This window comes from Gallus gallus, chromosome Z (genome assembly GCF_016699485.2).
Source record: "Gallus gallus isolate bGalGal1 chromosome Z, bGalGal1.mat.broiler.GRCg7b, whole genome shotgun sequence".
NCBI classification, from domain to species: Eukaryota; Metazoa; Chordata; class Aves; order Galliformes; family Phasianidae; genus Gallus; species Gallus gallus.
This window is the reverse complement of record NC_052572.1, coordinates 85,148,135-85,168,052: the sequence shown is the minus strand read 5'-3', so window position 1 is coordinate 85,168,052 and position 19,918 is coordinate 85,148,135. Positions and strand designations below refer to the sequence as shown.

The window sequence follows — 19,918 nt, the reverse complement described above, 5'->3', positions numbered from 1 at the left end:
CTATCCCCTTTTTTCACAGCACAATTGCAGCACTTGGAAACTTAACACTTCTGCTTCTGGATTCACATAAACTTTGCTGATGATTTCAGAACAAGACTTCCCTTCCTTTGCTTTATGGAAATTAAGTTTTTAAACATGGGAAGCTCCTGCCACTGGGGTAAAAAAAAAGTGAACAAAAAAATTCATTAGATATTTAAAAAAAGGTAACTTGAGAGGAATTTAAGCTTCTGAACTGCAGCATGATTAGCTTATAATTTTCTCAGAAGTTTCTTCTAATGGATAATTTTGGAGAGAAATGCAGTCCTTTCCAGGCCTAATGAAAGGATTTAACATCTCAGCTGAACAGGAAAAAAATGATCATCCCATTAGATTAGAACTAATTTTTACAAATCATTCGCTTATAAAACAAACATATATTTTGTCAAATGTTTTCTCCTAAAGACATTCTACATAAATGTCTTTATGTACCTTGAGGGACTGGTCTCCATCTGCCTGATTAGCCCTCATGGAATACATTAAGGAGTTTAAATGCAACCCAAGTCATCAAACTTTTCAAAAGCAGATTTGACTTCAAAGTCTGAGGGAGAGTAAGAAAAACCTATAAAGGCAAGAGAGCACTGGACTTAAAGTACAGCATCCTGCCTCATGTTCCCTATATTCTCCATTTAGAGAAGAACTGTGGTGTTTCTGTTCGCCTCATGAGAGGAAATTTAGTTTCCACTGTCATCTGGTACTTCACTTCCATTCAACAGAGGCGGAATACTCAGCCAAAGTGAGCTATGCTCTCTAGTGGATTTATGAGTGTGACTATTTTTTATTCCTGCTTGGAATTGAAATCCTCTAGGCAGCCCAACGGTGACATCAGCAAAAATCCATCATAAATTTCTGCTTTTCTAGGAATAGAGACGTTCTTCTATTCGTCTATTTCCCTTCTTGTGCATCAATCAAGGCTGTTATTTCAGCTATGAAGTTAGCAAACACATGCAATTTGAGAAGACAAAGCAACAGAGATGATAAATATCACCGTGCACATACCAAGCATAGTTACACAGATGCTCTTCATTCAGTGTGCTAGAGGAAAGATTGGTGTAGCTGAAGCAAGGCCCCTAAGGAAGTACAATATCAGATCAGTTAGAAACGTGCACTGAGCTTCTCACATGCATAACTAGGAAACAGGAGACCATCAAAACATGCAAAATGGCCACAAGCACCATTTCAACAGATTCCTTCTTAAGTCAGTACATACGGCTGAATCTGTTACTTCTTGGAGGTATATGCTGTGGTCCCTTAGGTAGGTATGAAGATGCATTCCTTCCATAATTCTGACGTTCATAACAACAACATGCAAACACAGAGTTTTCACAAGCGATATGCATCTTACAGTGTAACTGGCAATACTGTTAGAATTCTCACTCAACTCTTCAAACTTGTTTGGGAGCTATGAGAAACACTCATGAGGCTGTGCTCCATCAGAATGCCTTTGAAGAGAGACTCTTTTATCACCACAAAATTGGAACCATCCTTTTGAAAAATAAATTGCCACTGGGTTAAGAAAATACTTCTATGGCAATTCAGTTGACTGATATGTAAATTAGCCATGATTCCAGCTGAACTTCGGTAAATACACTTCCACTTCAATTTAGCCTACTGGACCCCCTCTGAAACTTTCAATTCATTTCACATTCTGATACCATGCACTTTTAGTAGTACCCATTAATATGGATTTGTTACTATTTCCCAGTTCTCTCTTTCAGAAGTCCCTTTTCCATATTCATGTTGCCTACTTTGTGCCTAAGATTTTCCTGTGTTTTTCTCCCATTACCTCACCATACTCCCTGTAGTATATAATCCACTATTCCCCTTCTTGCATCTAGTCTTTTTTTTTTCATCCTGAACTTATTCTTTTGCCTCATTCCATCCACCCCTAATTCCACACAGCCTTTCAGAGAGGATTAAATTATCTACCATTCCCTTTCACTCATTTCCTTACTAGATTTCCAGATACCTGAACTTCTCTCTGCCCCACAAACACACTGTGCTCACAGTATCTCCTACCTCTGTCTCTCTCATTCAGTAACTCCTCCTTTATCTTGGAAGATACAGTTGTTCAAGTTATTTTCTCCCATCTTTTGAACAGGAGAGCTAGACTTATAACTGGAGACATCCCTCATTCTGCTGCGATCCCTAAAAGCACACTGCCCACTGCAGAGAGGGGACTATCTGGACTCAGTCCATTTTGCTATAGACCAACCATACGCTCTGCCAAGGGAAGATGGTGGGCTTCGGGGAGGGGGTTGCAAAGGAGGTTGGGTGCTGACAACTTAGATACTTAGGGGATGGCTGTAATGGCTGTAGCTTGCATAGAAGCAGGGAGAACCTCTCCCTCTGTTTTTACATTCTGCCACTAATTTTCATCCGGTTGGCTTCATTATGTGTATAGGACATGGTTGGTCTAGTCCTTCAGGTATTTACTCTGCAGAAAATCCCACGGACTCAAACATGGCATTCTGTTTTTATGACCTGTCACCCAAAGCAACATCTAATATAATTTCCAGACAAATCATGTCTGTGTGGAGGGCTATCAACACAGAGTATGTGCACCATGTGCACCGAGTATGGAGTATGTACACCACCAAACTCTGCTATACCTCAAGAAAGCCTTCTAAAATTAAAACAGTGGATTGGTTTTCTACTGCTCAAATACAGTAAATTACTCGTGTATATCCTTTTGCTATAGAAACGTAGGAAGAAGCTGTCAAACATTCATTACTTAAGACGAAAAGAGAGGGAAAAAAAGGGCCCTTCCTCCTTTCAGTGCACTCACTGGCTTGTTTCTTCCTTTTGTCAGAGCTGCTGGGTTTCCCTTGCTGTCTCCTGCCTTTCTTCCTAGTGACGAAAAAGGCAGCGTCGATGAGGTTTTGATCAGGTTTGCCGTTTGACAGTTGTTGTTATTATTTTGGTTACCACTTAGTGTCTCCATTATGGATCTAAAGGTTCCAAAAGGCCTTTTCAGCTGGTCCCCCGATGGTTCCCCAGTGCTGGCTGGAGCCCGTGGAAGCGCTTTGCCTTTATCCTTTTCCTCATTCAGCTCTGCCTCAGCTAGCTCCACCTGCACCACAGGCTCCTCGAAAGTCACTCTGAGTTTCAAGTTCTGGGAGGTTCTGCGCTTTGAAGATGGAGACTTGAGAGCACTCTTAGGGCTTGTGGCAACCTTTTGGGCAGCGGCACCGTCTGTGCTGGAAGGAGAGCTGTCTCCACAAAACTGGCTCTGAGGTACAGTACCAGACTGATACTGGGCTTCGTTATCCGGATCACTGCTCTCTGAAGTAGGGGAAGGGCTGTGGCCATCCACTGACTTAGAAGCTCTGGTACCAAAAGGGAAGCGGCGCCCTGCTGCCGAAGCGTGTTTCTTAATCATCAGGTGCAAACTTTCAGCGCTCTCAACGCTTTCCACTATGGGTTGAGGCCTTAGTTTGTCAGTTCTTTTCACGGGGGTGTTCTTATGGTCCTCAGAATTAGCTGAGTCTGTGTCAGACTCACTGAGAGACCTCTGCATAAGCTGCCTCAGTCTGGCTAGCTTCAGCTCCCTTTTCTCTGGCAAAATCTTCTTCACGTTCTTGGAGGATGCATGAGCATCCTGGAATTCCAAGGTCAGCTTTTCCTGCATACAGACGTTTTCAGAGATTTCCTTTCCCAACAACTGGCGCAAGATTTTATCCGAGTCCTCATCTTTTATCTTGGCTCGAGTGCGACTAGAAGTTCCCAAACTGCCAAGAATCTGGATCCCATCTTGGGCATTCAATTTACTTTTCGGCGGAGACAATTCATCTGCTTCAGTCGGCTTCCACTGGGGTTTGCCAGAGGCAGGGGATGATGGTGAGCTTAAAGGAAAAAAGAGGAGGAAATACCATGGCCAAATTAATGCACATATAAAATGTGAAGCTGTCATTTCCCGTTTACAAGTCTGTCTCAGCTTATTGTTACTTATCCTCTTTCTCACCACTCACGTGGAATTCATTACTGTGACGCTACAGTGAAGACTACAGAAAGAAGGACGCAACCCCGTTTCCATTTCCAATTAGAACTCAAGTCTCTTCACTTTCTTTTACAAAGAAAAATCCTTAGAAGAAAAACAAGGGATGATTTCAATGTCAAAGATTTGTTTCTCGGGGAAACTTTTGCAAAACTACTATCGCCCCTTTGTGGGAACTGACATAGCTTAGAAGGTGGAAAAAAAGCCCCCAAGAAGCCCAAAAGCCTATATCCAAGTCACCCCACAATACATAAGTGGCTTATTTTAAATGCTGCTAAGTATCAGCTCTGTACAAAGCAATGATTTCATAGATATGTGCTTCATCCAGCAAGAGCCCAATAAGACTTCATAAAAAGTCGTGTATGTTCACACTCAAACCTTTTCAGATATGAAATACTGAAAAGCATGTGAATAGTGGCATTAATTTATTTCAGTATTATTAGATCAATAAATTAAATTTAGGACTCCAAATGATTTATAGTGAGGAAGTGGAAATGGAAATAGAAACAGAAATTACACAGGCCATTTCTTTCCCCATGACATACACCAAAGATTTTGATGCTCCACATTCTTATTTTGAGCCAATTTTTCTTTAAGCAAGGGTAAAGTGGAAAAATTAAGGTTGATGTGAGGCAATGAATCCATAAATCTCTTTTTTTGCTCTTTTTTTTTTCTCTTATCTATTTTTCTTCCCTTCCAAGTCCATAAACTGTGTACAAAATTCACATGAATATAGTATCCACTTCATCTTCAGTCCATTTTGAGTTCTCCCTGCGGGAAGAGGGGCAAGCCAAAATAGATACTCAAGAATTTACATGTATATAAAATAGATAATCCCATCAGGTTGGTTAGATTCTTGTACGTTAGCTTCTGCCTATGATGTCCGTAAGATGAAAATATCCAAAAGTGAGTTCTAATTAGAAGAAAAAGTAGCAACCAACTATGAAAATAGACTTATAGTAGTAGGTTGTCATTTTCAAACTCCCTTACTTAACTACAACCATGTTGAAACCTACTCTTCTACAGAACAAAAATGAACGATGAGAGATCTGCTCTCACCAGCTCTTATCTGATACTGAAAATGGAACAGTCCTGGTGCTCACAAGTACTCAGGTGAAAGACCACTTGGAAAGTCCAGTCAGCAAAAATCACAGAAACCAAATGAGCTGGAAGACAGCGTTTGATACCATTGTCCCTGCTGAGCTGGCAGACACGGAGTACAAAGACCACGAGTCTACTAAAAAAAAAGGACAAAAAGGCTCTTTCCAGCGTAGTTTTCTGCTTCAGCAGGAATTTGGATTCTTAATCCCTTTCGTAGCCAGAGTACCTTTCAAGAAATGCATTGCCAATCCCAATGGCTTCATTACCTATTTTTGTAACTACTTGCACTCGTCTGAAATACTGACAGACGGACTTCAGGGATATGATGCACTTGTTCAAAGCAATGCATAAGTTTCTGTAAGACTGAACAGAAAACAGCCACTACTCCTACAAGTTCACACTCGATGTCCCAGAGTTCACCAGTGTCAGTGGAAGAAGTTTTAATTAAGCTGGCTTTCTATTCTTCACATATATTTAACTCCCTCGCAACTCTGAAACAAGGGAAAGCACTGTGTGTGTCTTCTGCAGAGGAAACAGAATTAGAAGGTAATGATAAACGGAGCCCTATTTGCACCTGAATTACTTTATTCCTTTCAGTGTCATCTTGAGAGGAAAGTCGTGTGCTTACTCAATTTCCGTGCACCACATTGGAAATCTATGGCAGAAGTTAAGAGATGGATCAGGAGACCCTAAGCTCCTATCCTGTGTGTCTGCTGGAAGGCTTTCTTCCTCTTTAGGTTTGTGTCTACTGCTGGGACTTGCACGGTCAGAGAATAAATAATATGTAAAATTTCTAGAGTTTTGGTCTTTTATAAGGCCTGCTGCAGACAAAAGATTTAATGAGCATAAGGATCTTATTACTCTGAAAGCATGTTTTCTTGGTAGCTGGCTTTATGGGTGACAGCTGGCAGCAAGGTATGGTGAACCAGCACAAGGTCAGGCTTTTGTATTACGTTTGTAGGGGTTTCTAGGATCCTCTGCTATTAATCTAATACAAGATACAATCTATTCCACTGTAAATCTAACTTTAACTCTGGTGGAAAACTGAAACTATGAATTCCGTAATCAAGATGTCCAATATTCATATAATATTACACGCTTCCACATTCTAGAAGCTCAGCTTCAAGACCACAGGGTAAAACAAGCACACTTACTTCGACACAACACATCTACTATTTAGACAGATCACAACTTCTCCTGATAGCTGTGCAAATCCATGCTACAGTGAAATTCCAGTCACGTTACCTTGTGGATGTGGGCAGAGACTTGCCCTCTGGCCGCTGGGCTTCTAAAAGCTGTTGGAGTTGGTTCTGCAGCGTCACACGTTCTACTGTCTGCCTGCAAGACAGTGTAAGACTCTTTATCTTGAATTTTAGAACCGTCAGTGTTACTAGCCTACAGAATAAATTGTTCAACGCTGCATTTCAAAGAGAAGCCTTCTTCGCCTACAAGTAAGATTAGTAGATAAAGACACGAGGTTGTAAATAATAGCATGAGCAGAGATTCTGTACTTCTGTTAAGTCGCCTCCAAAACCCCGAGGGCGTTTTGTGATCACTGTACAATACCAACATACAGATGCTTGTTTGTGAGAGATTATTTATTATGCTTTGTACAAGGACAAACGTGGGATCATAAATAGCAGCTCACTGGAACTAACTGACTCACAGAAAATAATATTCCAGAAATGAACATGTTTCAGAGCAAAATCAGGGCCAACTGGCTCTTGCTTGATTGTGAAAAGGAAGAGCAAAGGGACAGATTAAGAAATTACTTCCTATATTTGGTGAATAGCTTTTACTCAGCTAAACAGTGGCTCAAACAACCACTCTCTCCTTTTCTCCCTGCAAACGTACTCAGAGAGGAGTCTTAGCTTACTGGAAAGGGCTGGTACAACCTTCCTCAGCTACACAGCAGAGCTTGCTATTCCAGAAGAGTAGGAAAAAGCACATCTGCTTACTGCCCAACCTACTGAAGGTCCTGCCTGTGCTCTGCATCCACATTATAAGTAGCATTATACATCCTGCAGTCTATTGCTTTCAGTGTGGCATTGATTTGTAAGTTCCTTTAGAGGCCAAAGTTACAGAAATTAGTGGTAGATTTAATATAGTAATAATATGAAAGTGACATCCATATCTGAAATTCAATTTATCACAGAACTGTAAGAACATTACTTATTAAGAACTATAATTACAACAAATTCTTATGTAAGAATAATACTTATTTCTATAGGACTCAATCTATTAAGTTAATCTGCAGATCTTCTTGAAGTTCAGTGAAAATGTAGGAACAGATGAGTTTATCACAGAAGTTCTTCTCGTCATCCCCACCCTTTACTACTTTTGATCTTTTGTTCTAACATCAAAACATCCCTTTAGCTTGTTGTTAGAAGACAAGACAACATTCAGTCTTGCTTGGTAATGTATGTAAGTTTCAGTGCCCCTAAATACCAGAGAGAATTACTGGAAAACTACTAGGAAACAGGAATTTTCATTTCAGCTTTTCATTAGTGCATATAAGCTGTCTTTCACTTGGGATATAATTTGTACCTTTGGTTAATTACCTGATCCTGACCAGAAAAATAAGAACTTGACAGGCAAATATGACTTCATCTGTCACATCCAGGTTCTACCTCTGTTGTTGTAGAACTAATATGCTTTTAGTACTTTTGTTCACATTAGACCTACAGATTCAATATTGTTCTCCAACACTGATTTGGATTCTTTCTCAGCTCACATACCATCAGCAGAAGATCCAACTATATTCCAAATGCAGTCTTAATAACTGGCAGTGTCAAAGCCAGAAAGAATCCAGATGGCTGTACTTTTAAGGCTGACAAAACTAACTGTTTTGCTTCTAACATATCAGTCACAAGTAAAGTGTGGATCTGAGAAGTACTAGAGAAATAAACCTGGGATCTTGACATACTGCCTTGCCGTCACTTTTTACAACACGATCATGTTTTATGTAGATATTTACTTTCTTTAATTTTCTGTCTTCCTTTCTCTTGCCTACACACTTCCTTATACTGTCTTAAAATCACTCCTACCATCTGTCAACATTGGCTTGCACTGCAACTCCCCAGACGCTGTCATTTGAGAGCCAAGAAATTCTGCTTGAGATTAGATTGTGATACGGTTTATCTGTTTTACTTTCTTTGTGTATGTTCTTCAACTTCTATTTCCAAATATCTAAATCTCAAACCTTTAGCTATCATGGAAATGTATGACACCTCTTACACCGTGTTAACATCCTCTTTGCAGTTAAACGTTTTATTGCGCTAAAAGTATTAACATTCCCTTCATTTTCACAGTTCAGCTAGTTAATGAACACCCCACGTGCATCCTGCCAGACATTTCTTCAGAGATATGTAATCATACATACATAAACATACATACCTATGATAACAATGAAAATGAGGGATCTCAACTCCTTGGAAAGAGCAATGTTACTAAGTGTTAAAATGAGTCTGATTCAGGAGACATCACCACTACAGAATTACAAGTAGAAGAGTCTTTAGGGTATTCAGTACCGAACTCATGGGGTATTTTAGATAATGTGAGGAATGTGAGGAACCTGATAACTCTCCTTAGATACCTCTAAAACCCAGCTACCTCCAAATAAAATCATAGTGTTTAGTTACTGAATAGGGAATGGAATGAGGCATTATCTAATGAAGTATCGCTCATGGTATGTTGCCTTACTAAGGGCTAGAAAACAGAATCAAAGAATCAGAATATTCTGAGTTGGAAGGGATCTACAAACATCACTGAGTCCGACTCCTGGCGCCATACAGGACCACCCAAAATCCAAATCCTACATCTGACACTGTTATCCGAACACTATTTGAGCCCTGGCAGCTCAAGGCTGTGACAACAGCACTGGGGAGCCTGTTCCATGCCCCTGCCCCTCTACTTCCCTAGTTAGGAAGATGTAGCTGTGATGACGCCACCTCTCTATCTCCTATGGGTTAAACAAACCAAGGGACCTTATATGATCTCAGTTAATCCTCCTATGAAGATTTGATGGAAAACTTCTAGTTAGAAATAGTTTCCTTCTTTCATCAAATCTTTTCTCTCTGAAAGGAGACCTAGAATGAACTCAAAAGGTTTTTCTGTTGGTTTTTGTTGTTGTTGTTGCAGTTTTCCATCTTTAAAATGAACTGCTTTGGATCAAAGACCTGCAAGACATGAAGGCTTTGGCAGACTGTGATTTTATTGTTTTGCTTTTGTGACTTCTTTTCAGGAATGACTCCAGAGACTGTGATGGATTAGGGTGATTTCTCAATAGAACTGTTTTGTGTTGTCTGGAAGAGCTCATAAGAAGAGAATGAAAGATATTACTCTCTTCCTTGGTTTCAGATCATTGAAGAAAGATCTTGTAAGGTGTTGGTTTAAGACAGTTTCCGTACTCTGTTCTTGCACAATATCAGCCATTTCAGTCTTCTCGTGGTTGGGGACATACACTGTTTACAGAGAGAATTTCTTATGGCTGGTTGGTAAGGATCCCAGAAAACTAAGCAGTGTGTATGATCAACTTATGTTTACAGCAGCTGGGAAAAAGTAGGGAAGCAGATAAGGGCCTAATATGTTTATAGTACTACCCTGAACAGTCAAGTAATCCATCATATATATAACTATATAACTAGAACAGTGTCCATGAACACTAGTAGAAATAGGTGGAATAAATACAGCAAAGCAAGCTGAGCTGCCCAGGTGGGACCTCTTCCAACATAAGAACAGTTTAAAGTGACTTAGACTGTAAACTGGACTTTGTTCAGATGCTGTTGGGATCTTCAGAGGAGCTGCAGCCAATAAACTCTCCCACATTACTGCAGGTGAGGCTCCTTGAGAAGTTGCCCCAGTCATGCACTTCATGCCATACTTGGATTTTTATGCAGACCTGTAAGGACAGAGAACTAATACCACCCGCTCTCCCCTAAAAATATTACAGAACAGATACCTGATTATAATAAAATGGTACTATTTGATTATTTTCGAGTTGCATTTTGTTATGGCAATAAAAACCGAATTTCTGTGGTGAGTTGTCTCTGGCTGGCAGCCAAGCACCCACGCAGCCACCTCCATGGGATAGAGGAAAAAATTATGAAGAAGAGAAGTGAAAAGCTCAGGTGTTGAGATAACCACAGGCACATCACCTACCAGCTACCATAAGAAGCAAACAGATTTGGTAAATGTAATTTATAGCCAATTAGCGTGGATTTTTATTGGCTGATTTAAGTATTGGGAAACAAAAATAGAAAAAATATATAAAACACCTGCCCTCCCCTTTTCCACGCTTTTACCACTTCTATCTGTGCTCCAAGCACCTCTCCTGCCTCACTGTCAGGCTTCACTTCAGGCAATTATCCTATCCTCTTGTTATCACTGCAGGCTACAGTCAGTCTTTTCAGGAATGCAGTGAATGGCATAGGTCAGAATCAGTGTGTAGCAGCTTCTCTCCTTCCTTCTCACTCTTCCCATACTACAGTGCTTTGTACACTTCAGTCTACTCAGGATGCAACTGATATGGCATGGACTTACGCGAGGGCTCCATTCCCTCCAAGGGGCATACCTGCTCCTGTATGGGCAACAGTTCCTTTGTAGGTGTTTTTTCCTTACCACAGAGCACCTGCAACTCCTCTGATGTTTTTGTTACCTCTGTCCCTCTTTGCTCCCTCCTCTCTCTGACATATCCTGCCCTTTCTCACGTATGTTCCCACAGACATCAGCAGCTTGGATGATACACTCAGCTGTGTTCTTCAGTTGGCCTTTTGTTGTAGATGGTTGAAACCACCTGTGCATGATGAAGGACAGCCCCCTGGCCTCTTGTCACAGAGGCCACCTGTTTTCAACCACATGCAAATAAAACCATGGAGTTTACACCCAACACAATTATTCACACTGTTTGCATAACGTGATATGGTTACACCATAGACAGTGTTTTCAAAAGGTATTTTCACTGCCTGTGGTAGGTGAAAAGCTCTACTATTTCAGTTTTTCCTCCTAACATCAAAAGTCAATATTACAACTGTCAAGAGTCACCAACCGTATAGAAAACGTGCTAAATGAACAGAAGTTGTGATCAGCAATGATGTCATCTCAACGTATTCAATGGGAAAAAGGACTGGACTGCTTATCTACATGTTTATACTTCATATATTCCCCTTTTCACTCCCACTCCCTTCATTTGTGTTCACAAAAAGAAGCCAGAAACAGAACAGCTAAAAAACTGAGCTACTAAACGCGAAGGAGTGAGAAAGCACAGCAAAATAAGGGAGGAATATGACTCATGCGAGAAGCAGAAAGTAGACACTGCTAATAAACTGAAAACAAAGAATGGCATTAAGAATGAACCCCCTGCTAAGAACTGAACACTTACTCCTTTAGTTGCTTTGTTAGCTTCACAACCTGAGAGGCCAACGACATACAGGTCTCCACCACCACTAAGTAGCGGGAACACATGGTGTGCCCATGTCGCTCAGCACTTTGCGAGGGTTTCTCTCCCACGTGGTTTTGCATGGTGACATTTGCTCCATATTCAACTAATGTCTGTGAAGTCAAAAAAAGGAAACACTGACAATGTTTGAAGAATTTTACAAATAATTTTTGTCAACTTTGTTTGTAGCTTGAACTCAAAACACACAGGACTAAAATCTATTACACAGGAGCACGGGTAACGCAGAAGAGTGTTCTGTGCTTCAAAGGGATTATAAAGTTTGCATTTTTTCCTTCTTCTTTTGCAATTCTATTAGTTCTCTGCTAATATTCTAGTTCTGCTTGTTTCTGAGAGATAGCATAACTTATAACACTCATACTGTGAGTGAAAATGTGAAAACCAGTCAATGAAAACAGAACGCTTACATTTAAGCAACTAATAATTCACTCTTGAGACATGGCAATAAACTTTTTCAGATGTCTGTGCTTTACTGAACACTGCGTTAATTCTGAACATGGCAGACTTAGAAAAGGAAACACGGGCAACTTCAACTGAGAAGACATCCATCCTAGAACCTTTGCTCCTGAGGTTATAGAGAGCAGTGATGAGCTGTAATGGATTACCAACTCTGTTATCAGCTGCTGTTGGGATCTCTGCACTACAGTGCCTTGCCATACAACCTTAGGATGTCATCTTAGGAAATTTTTAGCATGAATATTTGCTGACTCCTCTTGTGGTTGTGCTCTTGATTTGCTACCACCACAGGATCCCTGGGTTTAAAACACTCAATGGAACAGTCTCAATGTCTTTAGAGAAGGTGTTAGAGAATTAATGCTGAGATAGAAAAGGTACGGTAGAGTCTTCCCCAAAACCCCTTTAGTTCAGATGGGCACATCATTATTCAGTTTGCAGAAAGAGATCTGTTCAAGGAGTTTTTCAAACACTTTTCTTTTGATGTTGGGAAACATCTCATTGCTTTACAGCTGCTGGGTTACTCTCTACCATCTCTTTAAAAGATACTGAAGTACTCGTCAGCTTCTATTCTTTAGGCAAAACAACAGCTCATAGAAAGAGTGGGTGGTTGACCTCCACCTAGGGTGACTGAATTGTTCAGGAGCAGATGAGGCCTGCTAAGGTTTAGAGTGACCTTGTTGACTCAGAACAGCAAGTACAGAGACCTTAATATCTGCTGAGCAAGAAGAGGAATGGAAACTTATCAACACTCTTGAACTGTATCCAACGTAAAAAAAAAAAACCTAAGATTAACTTGCCAATAAAGAAAAACAAGCAGGAGGAGTTATGAATCTGCAAATAGCACTCATATAGTTTGGAACACGATGATCTACTCTTCAAGCTGCTTTCCAATAGCTAATTTGTTTCTCAAATATCTTTTTTTTTTTTTTTTTTTTAGTTGCCTGAATTAATCCTATTACCATTTCTTCTCCAAACAGCTTTCATTCAAAGTGATCTCAACACCAAATACTACAGTGTACTTCTGTGACTAATGGTTCACCAAATACTACAGTCTACTTCTGTGACTAATGGTTCTGTTGACTCTGATGGACAAAGGGTACATCTGTGTTCTTTGATTCAAGACAAAGTGAAGATGGTTGGACCTCACCATCCACTACAACCATACAGTGTTTTTGCTTTGTCTACACTTAACACTGGTGCTGTAGAGAGATATCCAAGCTGGTTTATCCAGATCTGGCTCTCAGAAGCACTGTAGCCATACAAGCCTTCTCTCATCAGGTCAAGCTCCCTTTAAAGCAGCTCTGAATAACAAAGCTATATTGCTCTTCATGGCAAATCTGATTTGTTTAAGAAATCAGTATCACACTATTATGTTTATCGTAGATATATTAAAACATTACAACTCTGGAAAGGATGGTTTGCTCAAGGTGGAAATCCTTCCATGCAGGACAAATTGCATCAGTTAAGACTTTGCTAAGAAGAGGAGCTACAACTTCTCATTGGAAAAAGAAACACAAGGGAAATATCAAAGTCATCAAGAAGATCATATCTATATTGGCTACCCTTTTTTAACAGAGCAACACATGTATTAACTGCTTGTGTATAAACTAAATAATCATGCTTTCTTCTAGCAAAGTGTTTATTTTAGGTTTACAATAGGATAATTAAGAACAGAATTAAAAAAAAAAAAAACAAAAAACCTTCTGGTATTTTAGTCTGAGTTCTACTTGTTTCTTCCAGTATATTTTAAGGTATCAATAACTATTTCCATGTGTAAAATTTCCTATAAACATTTTAATAGTTCAGTAGCTCATAGTTCAAAATCCATTTGATCTAAACTAGATTTCTGATATAGATAATACTCTACCTGTATGCATCCAAGATAGCCATGTTGAGCAGCTATGTGAACAGCAGTATTTCCATCCTGATCAACTTCATCTAGTGAAATCCCTTGTTCTTGCATAAACTGAAGAAGCCATAGGAGGATTTTCTCCTAAGAGAAGGGGTGAAAAAGATGCCACATAAGATAAGGAATAATAAAAATGGACAGGTACCAGAGGAATGCTGTACTGTCATCTGGTACTGTCATCTGGTACCAGCACTGACCAATAACTGCTTTTGTAAGACCTTGCTTTCAGTCCCTCTTACCTCTCCAGGACTTGGTCTATCAAAAGTCTGCTTTTAGGTGCTTTTATTTTTTTCCCCAATGCAATACACCACAATACTGTAGTTGTTTTATAAGAAGATACTGCATTACAGTAACACATTTTCACAGACTGCACATGGAAAAGCACGCACTCCCATATGGAAAGGACACCTGAAGCACCACAGCTTGCATGCCAACCTGAAAAACTGCTTTTGACACTTGGTGGAACTTCGTAAGCATCTTTGGAAAACTAAAACAGGAGAATGAACGGATCACCACGTTGAGCAGACCTGTCGTCGTGCCCCAGCTCTTGACTACTGTGCAAGAAGGGAAGCAGCAGAACTAAAATCAGGCAGTCTGCCACCCTGAACTCTCTGTCAGTGCACTGACTTGTTAGGGGAAAGATGGAACTATTCAGGTGTCCTCGAAGCAACTCCATCCACTCAAGCACCTGAATCTCTGCTTTCCGCTTCAGAGTGTGGAACTTACCTTCTTTGTACTTCATCTTAACAGCAATTACTTTTTATTACAGGGTAAAGGAATAGGTATTTATATTCCTTTGCCAGCTGATATAACTGGCACAGACAGCTGATAGCCAACACAGAGAGACCACTTGAGATCACATATCCCTTTAAAAATACCTCTGAGCAATTTCTGGAGATGCCTGTGGTGTTGGAGAGCAGCACAGGAGGATTGCGTTACTCCTGTGAATGTTGCTCATGCACTAACAATGAAAAGAATAATATTTTAGTGAAATTCCTCTGCAGAACTGGAAGACAACCATAGCCTAGAAATTGTGTATTTTTTCAGAATACGTTTCTCCAGTAAGCAAAATATTGAGCACGGTCTGTACTTCAAAATACTGAGCACGATCCCAATCAGCATGGAGCAAATTATGTTTTTTAGTAAATTATTCTATCAACACAGAAATAAAGCACTGGGATGGGTAACTCAGTGACATCATCTCTACTGGGGGAACTCAGAACTGATCACAAGCACAACGTTAGAGGCCTGCTGAAATAGTCTGTGTTTCCCCCAGACGACTCTGTATTTTAACAGCTGTATCTTTGACGTGACAAACACAGGGAAAACAACTGTATTCTTCACTTACAGAAGGATGAAAAATCACATATTAAAGTATTCATTGCTTTAGAAACGCTTATATATTTGGAAGAGGAGGGCAAATAGACTTAACATCATCAACTTGATTTACTCAGACAAGATGAAGAATAACAACATTTATCTGTAAGGTTTTGATGATGTAAAATGATCACATACTTGTTGTGTAAGAGGACCTGATAAATACTGTCAAATTATTCAGCATATCTGATAATTTTCAGACTTTCAACAGTCTTACTTTGTAGCAGTGGTTAATATCACCCTGGCATATTTCAGACCTAACAAGAACGCAAACTTCCCTATAAAAATAAAATCTGGGAAAATATAATAAAACACATTTTCTGTTTTGGGACAAGCTGCAGACTTTGGCTCCATCGGCTGGCTTTGGAAACAGGAAGAACAGTTAATAACAACTGTCCAAATGGTTAAATGGACTACAAATGGAAGGCTTAGCATGCTGAAGTGTACCGACTCTACAGCTAATCTTTGCCCCATTACTTGATATTGACTAATTAATAAATTCCCAGTAAATACTAGGTTTTTGAATTGAAAACTGTGACATGCATGAAAAGACATATGACCACGAACAGGTGAAGGCAAACATCCTGAAGGGCATAAATGTGTGTTTGTGTGTCCGTGCTACATACTCTACATACCAGCCCATTGTGATCTGCAGCAGTACGCCACTGTCAAGAGGCACACAAAAACCTTTCTAGGCCATCAGTCATGCTGTAGCTCTGGCTCCCTGAAGCCCCTCCTGGTTCACCTTGCACTTGAATGTGACAAACACTTGGCATTCCTCCACACTATGTCTCTTACCTGTGTAGTTCATGTCGGAAAGAAACTATAGCTCTTCAAAGCCAGGACTAAATACATGTGCCTGTGGCAGAATCAGAAGATACATGATGTGCCATGCACCAACTACCTGTTATGGGAAGCCTTGTCAACCATGGTTGCTCCTTGCAAGATCTCATGCTTAAAGAAACCCTTGGCAGGAGGTATGCAGACCAGGCTACAGGCTGATTATAAGCCCTTCTTCCATTAGTTGAACATATATGGTTCCTCTCTCACTGGACAAAATATAGCAGTGTTGAGATGCTTTTGGAGTCTGGCCATGGCTGTGGTTTCATGATCTTTAACATAGGAGCTTTGCTATGAACTCACTTCTGCTGCCCATTCTAAGTGATAGCTATTCAAGAAAAATACAGTGTGCATGCCTAATGCCTGGGAAAACAATGGATGGGCTGACTCATAGAAAATGATTCAGTAACAGGTCTTCCTTGTAAAAATATTACTCTTGTAATTCTGCCAAGAGCAGTGTTTACATGGATTATCTCTCATGTAAGTAATGGTAAAATAAATTAAAACTTTGAGGATAGTGCCAACTACACATTTGAATATCTAAACCTTTTTTCTTCCTAACACAGTTGGGCAAGATAATCTGGCTTCTCTTCAGCCTCAGCATTCCTTCATGTTTGCAAGACATTTATAGATTACAAAAAAAATTAAAAAATAATAATAATAAAAAGCTGACATTACGTGTGAACTTCCTTTGGCGTTCATCTAACATCTATCTAAAATTTGGCAGCGTTTTTTGTATCACCTTTCTACATTTCATGCATGGTTAACTGTATCTGGTGTTTCTTAACTGATGGAGCTTCCATTCTGCTCTGAAAAGAATATCTGGATTAAGCCTGCCAGATCTGTTCCTGAAAGTAGAATATCTGGATTAAGTCTGCCAGATCTATTCCTGAAAGTAGACAGCATAACTCACTAAAAAAAAAACCACAACAATGAGGTTCACTGGATTTAGTTTGTATCAACATCTTTAGACATGAGGAAAAATTGGGCCAGTGAAACGAAGACACGAACCTAAATTCATATGAAGCTTTCTCTTCCAAACTTTCTTTCTAGTAACAGCCTTTACTCAAATCCAGTTCTGATGGGGTTCCCAGCTTCCTTATATTCAGTGGAAGTTTTATAAGCCAAACTTGTTACAGAAAGCAGGACACAATTAATCCGTATGTCCAGCAGATTGCTAATTTGCACTAGTGACATCTGCACAGCAGGTGAGCAAGGAGTTAACAGAGGAGTTTGCACAGCATGGGAACAAAGGTGTCTGTATTGCCTTGGGAAGCAGCAAGATAAAGAGTGGACTTCCAGATTCACAGCCTTCCAGATATGCTCCTCTTTTACCCTGCTCCGTAAATCTCTGCTTGGAAAAAATCAGTTAACAGCAGAAACATGCCACGATGTTTTTATGGCACAGAATGAGACAACCATGCTTGCACTGGAAAGAGAAAGCTAAGTGTCTTTGGATCAGCATGTTGCTTGTTGCTTTAAAACAACAGCAGCATTAGCACAACAACAGTGTATTTTCTGCGTTTCTCCTTAATGTCTTTTGAAGAAAATGGGTGATATGAGTGGCTCATCTTCCAAAAATATTTGAGAAGAATAACCAATTACTATCCCTCGTACAGTACATTCTAGAGGAGGTCTTTTGAAGAAGGGTTATTGCAAGGTCTGTTTAGGAAAAGCAGACTGTAACAGGAGAACGTGGTGCAGTTGAGTGGTATATGTTTCCCCAGACATTAGCCAAGTACCAAAATGCTGTACTTCTGTGGTTTCTCATGATCAGATTTATATATATGCTAGGTGTGGAACAGGATTGGTTTGCAACATATTTTTATACGTAATTCTCAATAAAACGGATGGATGATGTTCAAGTTTCGCCACGCTTCGCTTCACTGCCAGTATAATGAATTCCTAAACTGCCCCAACATGCCAATTTTCTTTCTTTCTTTCTTCTTCCTCTTCTTCTTCTTCTTTTTTTTTAAGATTAATCTCCCCTGGAAAAAGAATCTGAACTATCCAAAAAGTTTGATGATTTTCTTATGTGTCCTGAGAGATCCTTAAGGGATCACGATGCTAAATGCACCTAATGGTCATGGGACTGATAGGCTGCCATAATAATCCAGCTAATCTCCCCCAAACCATTGCTTAAAGTTAAAAAAAAAAGACTTAAGAAGAAGAATACTGAAAAAAAAAAAAACAACACAGAGATAAAGTGGGAAAAGTTCTTTCAACGTTTGAACTAATTACAAACACCTGTGTTTAAGAACCACAAAGTAATAAAGATTCTCTAGACTGAAATTCCTATGTGAATAGGTCAATAATCTTTTTGAAAAAGCGAAAATCATACCTGACCATAGCAGCCAGCATAATGAATAAGGCTTGGGTGATCTTTCGAGCAACTTAGCTCTGCAATAGCTTCTGTTTCACTCACCATCCACCGAACGCACTCCAGCTGACCATTCTAAAGAAATTAAAAAAAAAAAATTAAAAATCTTATCTGTTTCGATCCAAACACATCTACTTAACAGCAAAAAGCTAGTTAGAATTATTAGTATGTTAGGAAATTCCAGTTTCTCTGAAAGGTCATCTTTTATCTGTTCTCAAGTATTACGGATCAAATATAATTTGGTTATTTACAATATGCCATCAGCTTATACCTGCCCTGGGATTTCCATCTTCTCACTCCTAATAGTACAGCTGAGTAAAGATGTTAGTACAGAATATCTGCTGATCATAGATCAGTTAAGGAGGGAGTGAAATAATACTACACACACAATCTGATGCCTCTTAGATACTCTCAGAGCATAAAGAACAAAACCGTAGACGTGTTTCTACAACCCATACAGTGAAACTCAATGTCTGAAGCTAAGGTTCATTTGCCAAAGTACAGTGAACAGTGCATTTCCCTATAAGGTTTAGTTTTCATTCATCAATAATTAAGTGCATGCAAAATGAAGCAATTATTTTATGTAGGTCATTCTGAAAGCAATGCTGCCATCTGTCTCACGGCAAGAAAATGTAGTAGAGTGTTGGTTGGAAGGTTCGATCTCTACTGCCATATCACCAACTTCTGCCTAGGACATTGTCGGCCAATGTAATTAAAAAAATGAGGCATTACTTTTGGAGCAGGCCTCGTATATGTCACATCTGAACACTTAATCCTTATGAATTAGGACCTGTGATCATAGAATTACAGAATCATGGAATGGTAGAATGGTTTGGGTTGGAAGGGACCTCAAGAATCAACAAGTTCCAATCCCCCATGTCACAGGCAGGGCTGCCAGATGCTAGATCAAGGCTGGATCAGATTACTCAGGGCCCCATCCAACCTGGCCTTAAAGACCTGCAGGGATGGGGCATCCACAGCCTCTCTGGGCCACCTGTTTGAACACCTCACCACCCCCACAGAGAAAAACTTCCCTCTGACATCTGATCTAAATCTCCTTTCCTTAGTTTGAAAGCAATCCCCCTTGTTCTATCACTATAAACCTGTGTAAAAAGTTGATTTCTCTCATGCTTATAAGCTCTTTACATATTGCAAGGACATAACAAGGTCTCCCTGCAGCCTTCTCTTCTCCAGAATGAATAATGCCAGCTCCTTCAGCCTGTCATCACAGGAGAAGTGCTCCAACCTTCTTAACATCTTCACGGTCCTCATCTAAACCCTCTCCAAAAACTTTACATCTTTCCCATTTTGGGGCCCCCAGATTTGGATGCAGTACTCCAGCTGGAGCCTCCTGAGGGCAGAGGAGAG

General features: G+C 39.9%; 1 protein-coding gene across 4 annotated transcripts in view; it reads right to left on the bottom strand.

Moving 5' to 3' along the window:
• The window catches only part of SNCAIP (synuclein alpha interacting protein), a 76,190-nt gene that overhangs the window by 3,158 nt on the left and 53,114 nt on the right, over positions 1-19,918 (bottom strand). For 2 of the 4 annotated variants that reach the window (XM_040655838.2, XM_424409.8), the window contains 6 exons: positions 18,512-18,625; positions 13,912-14,037; positions 11,514-11,683; positions 6,380-6,472; positions 2,825-3,881; positions 1,036-1,106 (listed from right to left, as the gene is read on the bottom strand). In XM_040655838.2, coding sequence (XP_040511772.1) covers positions 1,036-1,106; positions 2,825-3,881; positions 6,380-6,472; positions 11,514-11,683; positions 13,912-14,037; positions 18,512-18,625 — 1,631 coding nt within the window. The remainder of the gene's footprint in view (positions 1-1,035; positions 1,107-2,824; positions 3,882-6,379; positions 6,473-11,513; positions 11,684-13,911; positions 14,038-18,511; positions 18,626-19,918) is intronic. The other 2 variants (XM_040655839.2, XM_004949702.5) reach the window with 1 other exon arrangement.